This window comes from Malurus melanocephalus, unplaced genomic scaffold (genome assembly GCF_030028575.1).
Source record: "Malurus melanocephalus ecotype Western Australia unplaced genomic scaffold, MMel_1.1 scaffold_96, whole genome shotgun sequence".
Lineage (NCBI taxonomy): Eukaryota > Metazoa > Chordata > Aves > Passeriformes > Maluridae > Malurus > Malurus melanocephalus.
Genome location: NW_026623328.1, coordinates 1,300,142 through 1,318,302, shown reverse-complemented (window position 1 = coordinate 1,318,302; position 18,161 = coordinate 1,300,142). Strand labels below are relative to the sequence as shown.

Here is an 18,161-nt window from a genome sequence, read left to right as displayed (position 1 = left end):
TATTTCTCCCTAAAAACACTTCTCACATAGGTAAGAGCCATTATTACATATTTTCTCTGCCTTTTAAGCAAGAAGGATTTCAAATAAGACAAGAAAGCCTGCATGGATTTCTAGAACTACAGTAAAAGTGAGATGTTTGCTAATAATGGCACATCSTTCTCCACAATACTTTTACAATGTATTATTGTTTCTGACTGCTCAGCTCTTTGGATGAGCAGATCCACTTTTTGAATATCACATTAGAACACACTGTTGGAACTGGATAATGTTCTTCCAAGTTTCTGGTTGCTCAAGATGCAGAGTTATTCACATGACCTGTTGATTTAATGCAGTTACTGGGTTCAGTTTTAATTCTTTCTCCAAGGCTGCTTCTATTGAATTTAGTTAAAGATTTGTCAGACCTCAGAATGCAAATTCAAATAATAATTTATTGTTGGCACAGATAGGAGAAAAACTTTTTCAGAACATTTTGCATTTGTATGTGTCAGACTGCTGTGTGAGTCAGCATATTCGTCATCAAAAGTTGTAATTAAAACAGTAATAAAGGGCCATCATTTTACAAAGGTGATTACTGTTGAAAAATTCAGTGAAAGTTTCAAAATCTGAGTTGCATTGAGGAGACAAAGTTCATGTTCATTAAAGCTGGTTTTACTTTTAAAGGATAGCTAAAGTTTTCAGTGGCTTTGCTATCCTTGAAAATAACTCAAGTAGAAGATTTTCTAATATTAACATAAAAGACTACTAATAAAAATGTCCAGTAGCAACATGAAGCAGAGGTGTTTTGATGTTGATTGTTTCATAGGTGTTAGCAGATTATCTACAGACCATGCTTTAGTACATATTTGCAACTCTTCTCTAGAAAAAGAAATAGTTGCAACAAACTTACACCTCAGCACTTGAAATGTTGTATTCATTTCAGTTTCTAGGAAGCTGTGATATTTTAAACTGGCAAAAAATAAGAACTGCATCCAAATAGGTTCTTGTTGCACTCCTAAGTTTCCAGATCTTAAATCACTCTTACAATATCAAAGCAATGAAGGGCAGAGGTGAATGAGGGGACAAATGGTGATCAATGGGATATTAGATGTGTTGAGAAGTTTTGTTAGTCTTATCAATTATATTTATAACCCTAAGCCATTTAACTGGTGCTATCAGTAACAACTGATATATAGGTAAGTAAATTATCTCAGGTTACCATGGATGTGCTGCTAGCAGAAGAATATTTGGATACTCACACAGGAACAACAGGCTTGATGAAAACTAAATTAAAGCATTAGAGGTGTGGTTACCAGGTAGTCAATCTGTGCTTTGCAGGGTTTTTAAAGCACTTCAGCTATCTGCATTTAGTAACAGGTTTTTGGGGTGAATAGTCAGGTTTGACTGACTTGTCTGTACAGAAGYTGAAATGTGTTGTTTCTGACTAAGAAGGCAAAAGGTTAATAAAGAAATCTCACCTTCGTTTTTAATACTAAATTCAGCTGTGATTAATGGCTTTATTAATGACCCATAAATCAGAGCTAGTGGTGATGTAACAATGTTTGCATGGAGTGTAAGCTGGAGTGGTTAAGCAAACCAAGGGAAAAGCTGAGTGGCTTGGAGAAACTTGAGCCATTTGGGTAAACAGAACATTTAAAAAAAATGTTTAATAGATATATCTGAGAGAAATGTATCTGCATCACTGCAGTGCCTGGATTAGTTTTGCTTTTTGTGTGTGTGTTGTTAGAAATGGGTTACAGGATWGTCACTGCATTGCTCCACGAGCAGCTCCTGGCTTGCACCTGTTGGCACAGGCTGGCTGGAGTGAAAACAAGCAGTGGAAAAAGGTCTCGTCTCCCTCTTCCTCCTTCTTGGCATATGGCCAGTGTAAATAATACTTTTAAAGGACTAAAGAGGTTGTATTTCTGTATCCAGCAGTATAAAGCAGTCATTGGTGGAGGTGTTTCTATGCAGTTTGCCTAACATTCATTGTGTTACAATATAATCACTAGTTACATTAAAAATGCTCCTGTGCCTGCAAATATAACCAATTATTTGTATGTTAATTGTGGTCTCTCTGATGTTCTGATCTGGTCTGCACTACATGTTTAAGTCATTAATATTTAATATAATAATACTACTTATGTATTTTTATTATAATATTATATAGCATTATATCACTAATAATTTTATAATAGGCAGTAGATTACTACAGTTGTGTACATCATTTGTGCAATTTCCTACGGCTTGAAAGGTCAACTGAAATACACCATTTGTGTACTGATATTATTCTAAAGTAGTAATATTAATCATGAATTGTTAATGGCCAGTAATTAAGCACCAGTATGGATTATGACAGGGCAGCATTGACAGAAATGCTGTGCTTAACGATGAAGCAGAAAAACCCAAAGGTTTGAACTCCCTTGCTGGTATTACATCCTGTACACTTTAGACAATAGTCAATAATAATGAATATTTTCTCCTCCAGGGCAAAGGAATATGAGAGCTTGATGGAAGCAAAAAATGCTGCATCTGATTCCCCATTTAAAGCCAAGTAAGCATTTATCTCTATATATTTTAGACCTATGCTTTTTTCCCCTGTCTGTCACAGAAGTGCCTCTGAAATTTCCGGTGGAGCAGGTGTGGAAGGTTTCCCCTCAATATGGGGCATGTTGCCATCTTGAGTTTCAGATGTTCAGTTWTCAGTCTCTAATACAAAAGGTCAGGTCTTATTAAATGCAATTTTTTTTCTGAAGACACTGTGTAAGTTGTAATAGTAAAGAGAACAAATACTCATCTTTTCCTCACCTGGAAACAGGAAGGTTCCAGTCTTGTATTTCAAGACTGATGGTGAAAATTCAGCACTGGAATTCTGGAAGTGGGAATCTTATGTTTCACTTCTGGTTGGTCAGAAACGAAAGTTCTTATCTGGAAGAAAAACACATATGTTTTGATGTCTGGATGTCTTAGGCTGACACTGAGCTTTTTAAAGAATAGAACATTTTATTGTTAAGGATAAGGCACAGATGAAAACAGCTGGATGGTAAGATTAAAATGAGACCTGTGATCACTGACAAATTCCTTCTGCTTAATTTGAAAGGGCAGATTGCTCAGCTCTTGTTTTCTGATTCCATTGCAACCAATTGGGAGAAGATGCAAAATATTTGGATTTCCAAAATTATGTTGATAAAGTTTGTCACCTAAGATTTTAAAATAAACGATATAGCTGTAGTTTAAGTGGAAAACAGTTAAGGAATTGAAAAGAAGTGGAGTATTTCATCAGTCCTTGGCAGAACAGGGAGGTTACTAGTGGAGTTCTGCAGTTCTGTGATGTTCAACATGTTCTCGAGTGGCTTGGAAAAGAGGGCAAGCAGYGAGGGGGTCGAGTGTGGTGTTCACACAGAGATCCAGGACAGTAGGGACAAGAGCTGGTTCTGAAAGGTAATTTTGAGGAGAGTGAGTGACCTGGCAGTAAAATGGCAGGTGAAATTCAATGTATATTGAGTGCTACACAATGGAGGGGGAAGACAGAACTCAATTATATCTTCATATTAAAAGTGCGAGCCTTGAATCTGCAGATGTCATAGGTAATTCCAGGAAAATAYCAGTTCACTACTCTCAGCAGCTCATTGAAATCCTCTGTTAAAATTACTTAGAAACARGCAAAAACAGAACAAAGAATGTTATCAGCTACAAATACCCAGGTCATTTACATCTTTTGAATAGGATGCRAAGTTCTAATTCTTTGTCTCTGAAGAGATAAGATGTACTTGTTAAAGGTTCAGAGACAGCAGGAAAGGAAATCTGTAATAATTTCAGGTGTAACTTATGTATTAGGAAATAAGTAAATGAGTACTCCTCCTTCTGGGGGAAAATTTAATAATGGGAGGGAAGTTCTAATGGGGATATGTTAGAGATCTACAAGGTGATAAAGAGATGGATAAGATGGATGGTGATTGTTTGCTGTCCTTCCTGGTAYCAGAATGAGGGAGAGCAGGGTAAAGCTGGAGCCAGGTTCTAAAGAAAGTAAACCCAGTGTTCTTAATGCAGAGTGCAGGGAGGTGTAGGGAACTCCCTGACAGAATTCGCAGAGGTGCTGACTAACAGGTTACCTGCATTCCTGCAGTACTAGCAAAATGCATCCAGCCCAAGAGACTCCTAAGCCAAAAGTGGGGAAACAAACAGATTAGTGAAGAGGATTATGCAGGCCAGCCCTGCTCTTAGGGTGCCTGAGACAACCATTCCCAGTGGGCAGATGGTGTGTGCTTTACTTGTAGCTGCCCTTAGGGAGTCTGTGGCATCAGTCAAAGGGCTGTGGGGTCTCAAGAGCTGGATTCAAAAAACCTCATGCTAAAATTACAACAGCTTTCCAGACTGGCAATATTTGTCTTCAGACTGAGGTAATTATCTGTACCAGATCCTGTTTATTTTGTAGTTGTTTCYATCACTCATAAATTGCTGATGTACATGAAGGTGGTATTTTGTAGAAGTTGCTGGTGATTAAGAAGTTCAGATCCTTGCAGTTAGACCTTCTTGATTGTATATATAATTAGCAAATATCTTTTACATGGTCTTTTCTTGAAAGTTTTCAGGAAAACTGCTGCTGACTCTTAGATGTATTTTAAAATAATAAAAATCCATCACTGAGGTTTGACATAAGAAAATGACCCATCTCCAGCAGATGGCACACCTGCATAAATACATGGGAAGGAGTTGGTTTCTTGTCTTGGTCAGCAGCATTTCCTTTTGTAAGWTTAATTTAATTTGTAGAATTAATTCATATTAAGACTTCTAGATTTTTAACTTCTGTGTTTTGCTTTTCTTTGCTACTAGAAATTAAAAAATTATGTTCTAATCGTCAGAAAGTAGAAATGTGTGCATTTGACTCTGAAGATATTAATAAGCTGTAGTGTCTGAGGGTTAAATTCTTTTTGAGACTCTCAGTGATGTAATTTGGTCAGTTCTGTTGCAATTGCAGCACAAGAGAAGGTCAGATTTTTTAATTTTTTGAAAATATTTTCAAATATTTTGACTGATCCTGAATTTACAGTTTTTGTTTCTCTTTATGAAGTTAAATGCTTATTTACTTTCAGGCAGAATCTTCTGTTCCATCTGCTTTTTTARTTTCTTCCTTTGTTGCTTTCATTAGGAAGCTTTTAAGTMTGAACWAATGTGATGGCCTCTGTGTAGCTYACTTCCAGCACAGATYTGGGAGGTSTCTTTGCAGTTTTCATGTAGAAACCTTGATTTGTAAAACATAGTTTCAGATGCTGTRGATACTGTTTCCAAAATTAGACAACTTTTTACCTACTATGAGGGCTTAAATRTTTGTGAGCTTTGAAATCAAGGGGATAAAAATGGGAACTCAAGTCTGAACTGGCTTTTTGAGAAGAGTTTCTGTGAGTCAACCAGAAGCCCAGTTTGTTAAAATGTGTTCACTTGGCACAATGCATATTTCAAAATGGAAGAAGAATAAGGAAGTATTCTCTCTTTCTGTAAGGAAAAGAATGAGGAGGCAACAAATGTTATGAGACGAGAGTTTTAGCCCAGACTATATCTGTTTACATGGAACAACACATTCTTAGTATAGGAAAAAATAATGCAACACCTTCGTAATAGAACTAAATACAGGATCCTACTTAACCAAGAGCAGTAGGAAGAGGAGTCAGCAGAAAGAAAAACAAACATCAGTAGGTGTGGAGCATCATTACCTTGAGAAGCTGTGCAGGTCAGTGTTGGCTCTTTGGCCAGAACTCTGTGTGCTGCACAAGGATTCTGTCATTAACTGCTCTTGCCCCTGGCTGAGAGAGCAAACTGCTGCCAGCTGGGASTACAGCCCTCGGGAGATCTGTAAAGTCACTGAGAAAAGTCGTGKCACAGAATTAAGGGGGTAAAAACTCACAGTGCTAAATGCATTCTTTGGATCAAAACAAATGCCAGGACTTTTTGTCTTACCCAAGGGAAGGTTTGAAATATTCACACTGGAGGGGAAGTTTACCAATTAATAGAAAATATCTTTTGACTTAGCGGACTGGGGAACTTAAAAATGGAAAAGTTCCTTTTTAAATTCCATTTAAAATGGGAYACAATTGGTAGGTTTATTTATTTGCTTAACAGAAGCAATGTGTTCCAGAATTAAATAARTATATCTTTCTTTCATTCTTCCTTGCTTATGCCACATTTCTTTATCCACTCTCTCTATCCACCCCCAAACTCGGAGTGTCTTCACAAACAACCAGAACCATTTATGGAATGCAACTTCTTATCTGATTTTAGTTCCTAGTCATGTTGTCAGTTGTTAYAGAAGAAAGACAGAACCCAGAATTAGTCTTTGGCAGGTAAAAAGCCTTTTTAGATCACCTTTAAGATTAGGCCACTCTAATATTATGAGACCACTGATGCAGCTGATAGGCTGTTTCAGTGGTTCTTATTAGTTTTAGGTTTGCAGATTTGTAAAACCTTTTGCACTAAGGAAGCACTGATCCAAGTGCTTTCTAAGCTCTACACTGGTACTACACTAATAGAAATAAGCAGACAGGCTTTATCCTGCTTTGATAGACACTGTGTATCCCCTTTTCAGTACTGATTCATGTCTGGGATTGGAAATGGCTCTAAGTAGTTCTTTTTTAGAAATKACTTTTAAAAGATGTCTGGGACAGTTGGTTTTTTGGTTTTTTTTTTAGTATCTGTTAAAAAAAAAAGTGCACATTAGGGGGTGGGGTGGGATAATTCCAAATATTGCCTTGTTTGGTAGGTATTTTGCTCTCTGAACTRTTCCATGTGCCAAGAGGGACATTCAAGGAAAGGGCTGTGGACATTGTCACCTGCAGTTGCACTGTTGTTGCATTTGCTGGTTGGTCTCTGGTGGCACTTAGGTAATTTTTTTAATGCTGATGGACTCTTGGTGGATTTGTAGAATTAATTCATGTTCTCTGGGAACTGCTCTGAGTAATTATTTAGTGTCCAGTCTGCTAGGATAACCTGGCAAAAGGTGTGTCAGGTGTCCATTAGAGCATTCTCAGGTGTCCATCAGAGCACATTTTTRAAAGGGAAGGAAAACATTTTCACAAAGCTGCAGGGTTATTTGCATCTATTGAGTATCTTCTAATGCCAAGGCCATGTATTCCAGTGTTAAATATCCAGGTAGCAAAGTGTAATTGTCATCCTTCAATAAAATAGGRAAACTTAAGCAATGAAAGATTACCATGTGCCTGAAGGGAATTAGCAGGTTTGCAGGGTAAAAAAATTTAACCCCTTCGTCTAATATTTTAGCCAGTCTCTCCTCACACAATAAGGAATTGWTTTCATGAATTCTTTTTATTTACCTTTTTCTTTTAAACTGCAAAGAAACATTTCATAGTATGTTATCCTGAAAACAGACTACAGCACTAAAAGAAGAGGTTGAAAATTAAATACTGTTTCCTGTAAGAATCTGCTGTAGAGAAGATGGGAATGTAGTGTGCAGTCTGTTCTTTCAGCAGCCCAAATGAAATGTCTGTAACAATGTAGTACTTTCTTCCGTTCATTTATTGTGATGAATCAGTGCATTCACAGAATAAACTCACCTTGTGGCTTTTYCTGATGTCATAGGCTCAGAGTCCAGTTAGGCCAGTTATAGATATTACACCAAAATACTGCTTACTGAGGAAAAAAACAGACATTCTATGAAACTGGAAGTACTTGTACAAAATTTAGTTTCCACAAAGCTCTGGAAACTGCAGATGAGCCAAAGTGTAAATAAAATAAATTTCAGGTAAATTTTAAAACAAGATAAATACCAGGTTTATGATTGGGCAGGCAGTGGATTTCCTCTTCAGAGAATGGCTAAAACAGTCTCATGGGAATACCAAAAAAATTTATTAAGAAAATAATACATCTAGGAATTTTTCATCATGTTTCAGATCTTCCATTTGAAACACTGCAAAGCTGTTTGAAGCTGCAGMTGGTTTGTGTGTGGCAGTGTTTGGGGCTGTGCCCAGCTGGGGAATGGTGTTGCATGGCACACCCGGCGCGGTCAGAGGGTGCTCCAAGTGCCAGGACACCATGAACTGTGGAGCTGGGGGCACAGGGGATGTGCAGGGGCTGGAGGCTGCTTCCAGGGGATGCAGCTGGACTCTGTTTGGGGTGGGGCAGGAAATGCCGCAGCCACTCTCAGTTCTCCCCAAGCACGGGCTGCCCCGGGAAGAATCGGGGCTGTGTGTCCGGCTGGCACTGCCGCCCTGGCAGCAGCTGGGAGCAGAGACCACTCCTTCCATGCAGGAACTGCCCAGCAGCCACACTGAGCCTTCCCCAGTACATCAGAGTACAGCCAMGAAATCAGGGCTTAAATCTGGAAGTGCTGGATACATTGATGATACTATTTGAAAGCATTTTTTTTTTCTGGAGATGAAATGTGGCCTATGAATATTAACAGGTATTTTTCATTTGGCACCTATAAAATGTGCCAAATGTGGTAAAAATATTTAACCCATGTTAAAAAGAAAAACCTTTGATATGAATAACCCTTGTTTTCCCATTTGTAGTGCAAAAAGATCAGGTACTGTATTTGTACTTGAACATACAATTTATTATTTTACATTATGGTTACATTCCAAGACCAATTAGTGCCTTATGTCCTTTTGCTATTTCTTCTGCGTTCTGAATTATCTGTTTGTGGGGAGTATTAAAACCTTAATAAGTGAGATGTAAATAATTTTAGCRAAAAAGACATTAATTTCCTCTTTTATCCAGCTCAGTAGAGTTTCAGTTATTTATCATTCCTTGTATGGCATAGGAAGCATTGGAGAAGTGAAAACTGGGGGACAGAAGGAAGACTAATTAATTGTCTTGAAATACTTGTATTTGGACTCAATTATATTTCCAGAGTTACTGGATCAGGTGTGGATGCCATGTCCTGGTGATCCCCAGTGCATTCCCAGAGTGTGCAAGGAGTCCAGTGTGTACAAAGAGCTCTCTCTTCCCAAATCCATTCACAGCAATGACAAATTCTACATCCAAGTACAAGTCTTCTTGCATAGACTTCTAGTCCTTTGAAATAGTCCTAAAATTATTCTTACTTCTCTGACACTGCCAAGAAGTCAGTATGAAGGATATTAAAATAATTTCTCCAAGGCTCACTCGGTGGGAGGAGGGAATTTTTATTTCCCTTCTCCTCCCCGTGTGATCACACAGCATCCATTAACTTTTTGGCGAAGACACTCTGCAGTAGGATGTGAGCATGTAAGAGGTAATTCTTCAATGTGGCAGAATTGAAAATTCATTCTTCAGGTTTCTCACTGTATGATGCTGAATACATGCTTAGAAAGTCTGAATTTTGGTAAAAGTGTCCAGAAAGACTTTCAGAAKAAATGGAAAGCTGGAAGCTTTTCCTTGGGAGTTAGTGCTGTACAGCTTGTTTTTAAAGTGAGGACAGAAACTGAACGTGATGTTTAACTGATGGAGCATCTTAACAGAGTGAAGAGAAAGAAACTTCTGTTCATTGTGTCCATTGAAGGCTCAGTGTAATATGATTATGTTCTCTTTCAGTCCTTGTGAGTAGTGTTTTGATAAACCTTACACATTTTGTATGCCAATGCCTGATGGAGATTAGAGAAGTGTCTTTCTTTACCCTCTGTGGTTAATCCTGGTGGAATTCCATTCCTGTGATGTTAAATGAAGCAAATGGAAACCTGTCTTTTTGTCTTTTGTCAGATGAAGTTACAATATAGTATGGTGGTCTTTATGTAGACTTTAATCATGGAATTTGGGTAGATATATCGAAGAAATAAAGTAGTTTTTGTTTAATGTGCTAGGTTATTGCCAAGGCAATAGCCATTCTAAATCCTATTCTATGAGAATATTCTGCTTCTGGACTGCAGCAGTTCCACTTTTCATTGGTGTTGTGGTCTTTTGATTTACTGTCCAAGTCCTGCAGTTATTTGGGTCTTGGCTYTTAATTTTGTTTCCCATTTTAGCTCATGGCTTACTGAGATAGACAGAGGTTTCCTCCAACCTCATTTTCCACAGAGGAAATAGCAGTGCAAAAAAATCTCATCAGGATGTAATCTCCTTTTATTTTTCTTGTCATAGAAAAATTCTGGTTGTATATTAGTGGATTCAGCTGACCAGATGATMAGAAGTCCAAGACTTCAAATTCTACAAATCTTTTTTATTTGGACTTCAAGAACATTTATGTATCTTCAACATGTCTCAAAAGCTATTAATGAAGCTCYTAATTTTTTCAAAGAGAAGACACAAGAGTACCTGTTTGCTCTCRATTAAGTAGAAATTCTCTATTATTCTATTGAATATTCTGATATTGGGGATTTTTTTTTGGATAGTGTGACAGTTGTGGTACATTTTCCAGCCTTTCCATCTCCTTCTGTCTGACTTCTGGGAGACTGATTAATGTAGTATTTACTCTGTGGTCACTCTGTGAGTGCCTTCTGGCCCTTTTCCACTGCTATCTCCTGTTTTTTGATGAGCATTGTTACCCTTCCCTCTCTTCTCCTTCCTGTGCATTTCTGTGTGTAKGCTTCCAGTCACAGCGGTATCTTCCACTCCTCCTGCTCCGTTTCCAGCTTTGTCCCACTTGAGTGCAAATTGCTCACTGGAGCAAACCAAAGGTGCACTGCAGCCCTGAGCCTTGTGCTCAGAGCAGCTGGCAGGGGTGACAAATCCCAGCCAGTACAAAATGAGCCTTCCTGCTGACCTCTCTGAGTCTCCRTTACAGGGACTCTGTCAGCTCTTGTCTCCTCTGCTGTGCTGCTCCCACAGAGCTCAAACTCTGCACCTGAGCTGGTTRCTGCCTTCACAGTCAAGGCACAGGAGGATAAACTCTGAGTGTGTTTTGACTGCTGTGCTTTGGACCTTGGGGTGAAAGAATCGCGCCCTGGCAGTGTGTTTCCCCTCACTGCCTTGCAGGAGAGCACAGGTGACTAAAATTTAAGTTAAACCCAACCCATGTTAGGTCTACATCACTCCCACCTCTGCATTTTGGCTTCATTACTGACCCTTGTTGATAAAATGCCCTTTCTGAGGTGGGCTGCAAAGCATTGCTTTTCTCTGATTCAAATAACCTTGAAGAGCCATTTCTTTTATGATGCCTGTAAGAAATCAGCTAAGTGGTCCTGTATTTCTGTTTCCCTTACTCATCTTAAGTGGGGTGAAACCATTTGAAAATGAAGATGGCAAAAGCCAGCAGGATAAGCTGTGGGAAGGGGAATAGGGAAACAACAGAAACAAAGGTAGCTAATAAACACCTTTGTGGCTGTACCATTCACACCATATCTGTGCTGGTTCCTTGAAAAAGGAGATAGTGAAATGTCACAGACACTCCAAATTAACTTTAACTCCTTGGACGTTTAGCAACATCTCTTGCTCAGAATAGATGATAATATTTTTACATAGATTTTCACTATTCCTTCATTGTTAGCAGAGGTTCATTACAAAGATGTAAGCTAGTAAGGGAGTTTTTGCTTTAACTGCTCTTTGTTTTCTGTTTGCTATTGAAGGTTACAGCGATTAGCAAAAGACCTTCTAAAGCATCTCCAAATGCAGGATWGCTGTTCCCTGGGGAACAACAAAGTTCCTGGCCTGGACAGGACTTTAGGAGAGATCTCTCGGATTCTGGAAAAAGAGGTATTATGACTGTGTGATTTATGATTAACTTGTAAATTGTGTTGCCCTCAAAACTCATCAGTTTGGATTTGAGAATGTTTAATATGAGAATTTGGAAAAGTAAACGACCTCTGTGTATCAAGCAATGTCTGCTATTACACTTTTCACTTTTTTCTCCACTGTATTTCATGGAAGTTGTTTTTAACCTGGGTCATTTCAGTCATCTAGTTTGTAGCACTTACCCACAAACAGCTTTTACAATAAGGGGCCAAACCACTTATCAGAGAAAGAGGAAAGAGTTGGATCCAGGTTTGCTGGATCCAACTCCAATCTGTTGAGTTTTCCCAGAGTTTGACAAAGCCAGTGGGTTTTACTGAAGGAGGAAGGTGTGATGTGCATGTATATAGGATATTTCTAGGGTTTTAAGTTTTTCAAAGTTATATGATTGTAGAGCATGCTTTGCTTTATGGTAAATGTTGGATTTTTTTTTATTGATAGTGCTGCATTTGCATCTTTTTTCTATTTTCTTATGGTAAGTCTGCTGCCATAGTGCTTTGTGACTTRTAACATGTTTTTTTGCTCCATTAGGACCACAGTATTTGAGTTTTCAGCTGGAACATGAYGTTCTGTTCTCTCTTTAACCATTAGAAAATAATTGTCTTTCTAATCTGTAATCAAGAAATAACAAAAATTAGTTCTGGAAGAAACCAAATGAATGAAATCTGAGGAGGGGGTTGCATCATTTTGGTCAGCGTTGATGTTTATGACAATGAGAGCTTTGCTTGATGCTTTTCACAGCTCAGTCAGTGTGGAGAACACAATTGTTAATGGCACATGCTTTTAAATACTGAAGGTTGCCTGGGATGCATGAGCTCCTCACATGTGTTCTGCTGGTTCCTTGGAGCTGCTCATCAAGCTTAAAAGTGTTTGAGAGAGTTGTGCCATTTTCAAATTTTGCAGTGTTTGCATTAATTATTGAAAAACTCATTTTTTATTGATTTCAAAATACAGAAATCATGTTGTCGCTTGCCTACTATGAAAAGATGAATATATTTTGAAAGTTACCTAAATAATCCTTGGAAACTCTTTGGAAAGTGGAGTTGTATCCAGCCTTTTACTAATAGTTATTTGCTGAGATTTTTTGAAATGAGATGTGAATTGAAGCTAAGTGTTACTCGTTAATTGTTCACAGGGTTTTGCTTGTTGAGATTGTTGTGGGGAATTAAAAACTAACTTTGATAGCATTAATAGACATGCATTATTTTGTTGTTGATTTGGGGTTTTACCTGCAAAACATTACTCAACCACTGGAGAAGTATTTTGTATCTGAGTGTCCTGATCAATAAGGTCAAGAAAGATTGATTTCAGTGGCTGTTGCTGTGTTTACAGCAGAGATCATACATGGTCATTTGTAGAAGGGGATGGGAATTCTCTTGTTAACTCGGGAGTTGAGAAATCAGCAGACACATCTTCCRTGTCAGTGGGCACTGGAAAGAGTCCTGATGGTGTCAGTCATGGACTGAAAGGAGGAGACTGACACTGTTAATTGAATTTCCCTGGAGAGCATAAAAATATACCCTAATGTGGGGGGAGGAATGGGGGAGTGGGAACCACACAAGCTGTCAGTGTGTGTGAGCTGATAACATTGATTTACCCTTGCTAATGGCCTGGCTTGAATAAAGAATTGCCCTGAGGGAGGACAGGGTTTGCTACAATAGATCCTTGCACTTACTAGGAATTCTTCCTACTCAGAAGAAGTCCTGCAAAACTATTACAAAATATAATTGATCCAAAACCCCTCTTCCCATTCATACTGTGAAACATTGGATTTTTCTTTCGTTGGTAGTTTACACTGCCTGCAAAATTTATGTATACAGGCTCACCAGGGAAAAAAGATTAGTTTTACAAACTGTGAAATAAATTGCTGAGCTAGAGTTGGTAACAGTAAATAAGAAAAATATATACCATTAAATTTCTCAACAGAAGGAAGGGTTATTCAGCTCATTAGAAATTCTATGACTGTGCTGAAACAGCATGAAAGGGTGGGGTGTAATATTTATGCAAACTTGAATCACAGAAAAAGCCACACRCAAAAGATTTGCAGCCCTGTCTCAGTGGGATTTGCCTCCAGGTACAATCAAATCACACRAACAATTTCTGTTTGGACTTAGCCTTCATATGATGTGCTCCACAATCCTGAATAAGGCTTTTTCTCRCTTCTAAACCTCTTTCATAGTGTGAGAACCTTCTAGGATGCTGCATGCCTGCATGATTATTGTGGTCAAACTTGCCCTTGTTTCTGCCTTCCTGCTCAGCTGGACACAAACACATTCTGCACTTGGAGCCAAGTGATTCCASCAGTCCAGCAAGAAGAGCTTGTTGAATGCAGACTGAAAGGTTTATATATGCTCTAAACACTCAAATTTGAGAAATCTGTCTCAGATACATCTTAASCACTGTGTATTATGAAGTCCTGGCTGTTTATTGCAGCACACTACCTGCTCTTCATTCATTGCTGCTGGCTCCCCATGCAACACAGCAAAGTCTACAGCTTTCACTTTGAATCCAGTGCATATTTTGAGTGCTAACAAATGAAAGAGATGTTGCTTTGCTTTGCTTCAAGTGGTTGTTAGATCTTCAGACACTTCTTGTTGTGCCCACAATGGCTTGGATGAAGCTCTGCAAAAAACAAGAGCTTCGCATCCTATGCCAGAAAAAGATTTGCAAAGAATAAGCAAACTGAAGTGCAGGTTTTGAGGATCTGACTTGGAGTGTGTCCATCAGCTGCATGAAACATGTGGTTCACGTGTCTTTAAATTAAATATGCATAAGAGGTACTCTGAAGTCATAAACCATGTGGTTCCAGTTTAAATAGGCTTTTGCCCCTCAGGTCATGTGTTGGTAGGAGGCAAGGAGCACAAATGCCAATGTTGGGTGCACCTCGTTTGCTGTCCCCAAGGCATGTTCAACAGGTACTGCTCCTGCTTTGGGTGTGCTCTGGATTATTGAGAGGCAATCCTTGGGTTTGTGCATCTCATCCTTTCTGGCAGAAATCCTGGAAGGAATTCACTTTCACCTCTACTTTGTTTAAAAGTACACTAAGAAAACAAACACACAGAACCCCAACAGCAGAATGCAAGCAAATATTACCAGAAAGCCCTGGCCYGAGGTTGGCAGATGTCATATAGGACTCTTCAAGCTCTTAATAAGATCTGATAACCCTCAGTTGAAGATCTCTCATGAATGGKCCTTTGATGCTAAAAGAAAATCTGGTGTAACCTCTTAGAGATGGCAGAGCTGATGTTTGAAGTGGCAGAGCTAGAGCACTTTTCCTGCTATGATTCTTTTTATGCATGTTCATTCCTTCGTGGACTAATTTTGCACATCCATCACCAAGGGCAGCTGTGTGTTTCAGATGTGCAAGGAAACCCAAATTAACTGCTGGAGTATGCCTTGAGCACTCACACAGAAATATCCTGTAMTAGGGAACTTTTAGGGGCCACGATATTGAGAGCTGTGTATCCTGTTAGTGTGACTGCAGGTTTAACTTTCTTACGGTTTTATCATCTATTTCCCTGTTATGTAAAGAGGTGAGATTTACTGATTAAAAACCTGCTGATTGAAAAAATMTACTGATTAAAAATGTCTGCTGCATAGACATGAGGCACTAAASTGACTGAAGGACATACATTTGTAAGGTTGTGACCCTGACCTGGGTCAGAGGTTACTGCCTCTCAGATGGTCATCCTTTTACACTTGATGACAGAGCATCCCTTCCTTAAAGTTMTTCCGAAAATTTGTTTATAGAGGGTTGGATTCACCTTCAGGTTTTAAAATTCCTACTTTTCAATGTTAGAAGTGTTCTATRTGCTTTTGGATAGCTCTGTGCTAGGCAGGGTTGGCAGACACATAGTGAGGATGCTGCCATCGTAAGGATGGTGACAGCAGCTGAGGGCAGTGGCCTTTTCACCTGGCTCAGCTGCAGCTAAAACACTGCAGTTCAATCACTCCTGTTACATTTGTACAACACTTCCATGTGACATCTAGACAAGCCCTTGATGTGTCTCTTGTCCCTCCAGCTGGCAATATGACACAGACATACAGTAAGATTGTGAGAGAACCTCACAATTTTTGAAATTCAAGGGCAACGCTGCTTAACTGGTGTTACTTTTATATGATGGTTCTTAGTGATCACTAGTTTGAAAAGATCACCACCACAACATAAGTTAGAAAATCCCTTTAACTAAGTGGTTTGACTGAAGGTCTCACACCTCTGCTCTGGAAGAGAGGGCTGCAGGAGCAGAATTCAGGTTTGATCCATGGTCCAGCCCAAACAAACAGTACAGCTGAAACTCCCATATCCCCACAAGGCACAAAGTCCTAACATTTTACTGCTTCTGTACGTAAAACTTCCTATAATTTTGCACGGGTTTGAGGATAGCTGTATTCCTGATCCCTTTCAGGCTCTCTAGGTTCTGTAAAAATCTCAGTAAATAAYAGTGAGTGCAAAATAAATTGTTAAAGTATGGAATTAAAATGGAACCAGAAAATAAAAGAGGACGCTTTGAATAAATTGGGCCACGGTGGTTATAGTTACTGACCAGCTCTCTTCATGCAAATCTAGAAGTAGCTGCCTTTCAATAGGCTAAGTTTCAATATGGTTGTTTACTTACTAATTCAGAATAATATCCTTACTGGAAACAGATTTTAGAAGGAAAATACACTTCTTTGGAAAAGGTATAATTTTGTAGCTGAAAAAAGTGTGAATATGAGCTAGTAATTGACTGCAGTGGTTAAATCCTTTTTCTAAAATACTCATGATCTCTAAAACATGCTCTCTCAGTGACCATTAATGGTTTGTTTTGTGTCAGGCAATGTTTTTGGGTTTGGGATTTTTGGAGAGATTTTTCAGCCTCCTGTTTGAGCAGGGGTGATGTCAGTTATTTACATTTCAGTAAAATGTTTGTCGTAGCTTTCAAATACATGGGGACTGTAGACAGACAGTGTTTATCCCATTGTAAAGACTGTCAGAAATGGCTGGCTCTAACAACACACTCAGGCCCTGTATTTATGTTTTATTCTCTAAACTGTCRGGCCCATTGGGGATGGTGACCATAGCCAGGGTGAAGAGGGACAACCCCCCAATAATRCAAACTCTTCATCATCAGAAACTGAAACAATAAAATTAAAAACTGTTGAAGAACTAATGTATGGAACAAAAGCAATGTTAAATGGAACATGTGTAAGCTTTTGTACCGTTCATGATAAGTTTCTTCAAATATCTCTRCAGAGATTTAAAACTGCCCTGTGTGTGTATATGTGTGAGCATGTGTATATAAATATATATGACAAATGTATACAGACAAAATAGATTTTAGAAGCAAATASTCCGTTATAATGACTCAGTATTGTTGCTTAAAGTATATTTAAGAATACAGTGAGAATTGTGATTCCCAAACTCCTTGTGCTGCAGATATTTGCACCCAAGTAGCTCTGTGTTCCTGGCCATCAAAGAGAGAATTGCCAGCTTGTCTGTCACCATCTTWCAGAAGTCTGAAAAAGCATCGGAGAGTGTTATATATGAAAAAGAGTGAAAATTATTGTTGTGGTGAATTTACCTAAGTCGTGGACCAGAGGCTTTACCCACACTATTTATATTTTATGTTCTTAARTATATCCATGCATGCACACTCAGGCATAGTAGAATTCAACATACATTATTCTCTATAGCCTCACAGTGGATTCATCTCTTAGGCTGACTGAAGCTTTAAAAATTTTACTTTCAAGCATTATTCTAGCAATGAAAAGCTTGGTCAGGATTGCTGACTTTTCTAGGCAGGTTTGTGGCTGGGAGCTGCTCCTTGGCAGGCTGGTTCTGGACTCAGTCCATTCCTGTTTCCCTGTTCACTCGGGATCTGCCGCTTCTCCACTAGAGGACACCACTGGCAGAARCAGCAGTGGATCCTTTGAGTCCTCACAAGTAATAAATCTGTTTAGRAGTAGAATTTCTTTCTGACAACAGGTTTCGACACCAATGTGCTTGGAAATTCCACGGCTCTTTTTCCTGCTAAGCTGCTTACAGCAGCCTGKCTCCTGCTGTGGCTGCATAGGGGCTTACCTGGATAATTACTGCACAGYTTAAACGGGCAATCACAGAGGGAATTCTGCAGAAAAAATAGAAATGTACATATGCACAGTATTAATTTTGGAGGAAAGTAGCCACATGCCCCCAGTTCAAGAGGCACATTGAGGAGCAGGGTTGTTGGTGCTGTCTGCACGTTGCAGTGGTTTGTGAGCAGGTCGGGGTGTCACTGCAGTGGTTTGTGAGCAGGTTGGGGTGTCACTGCAGTGGTTGTGAGCAGATTGGGGTGTCACTGCAGTGGTTGTGAGCAGATTGGGGTGTCAGTGCAGCAGTTTGTGAGCAGATTGGGGTGTCACTGCAGTGGTTTGTGAGCAGATTGGGGTGTCACTGCAGTGGTTTGTGAGCAGGTCGGGGTGTCACTGCAGTGGTTTGTGAGCAGATTGGGGTGTCACTGCAGTGGTTTGTGAGCAGGTTGGGGTGTCACTGCAGTGGTTTGTGAGCAGGT

The 18,161-nt window shown here is 39.2% G+C and overlaps 1 protein-coding gene across 2 annotated transcripts in view; it reads left to right on the top strand.

Moving 5' to 3' along the window:
* Nucleotides 1-18,161, top strand: part of SCAPER (S-phase cyclin A associated protein in the ER) — a 132,393-nt gene that overhangs the window by 53,588 nt on the left and 60,644 nt on the right. For both annotated transcript variants that reach the window (XM_057368706.1, XM_057368705.1), the window contains exons 22-23: nt 2,465-2,530; nt 11,469-11,595. In XM_057368706.1, coding sequence (XP_057224689.1) covers nt 2,465-2,530; nt 11,469-11,595 — 193 coding nt within the window. The remainder of the gene's footprint in view (nt 1-2,464; nt 2,531-11,468; nt 11,596-18,161) is intronic.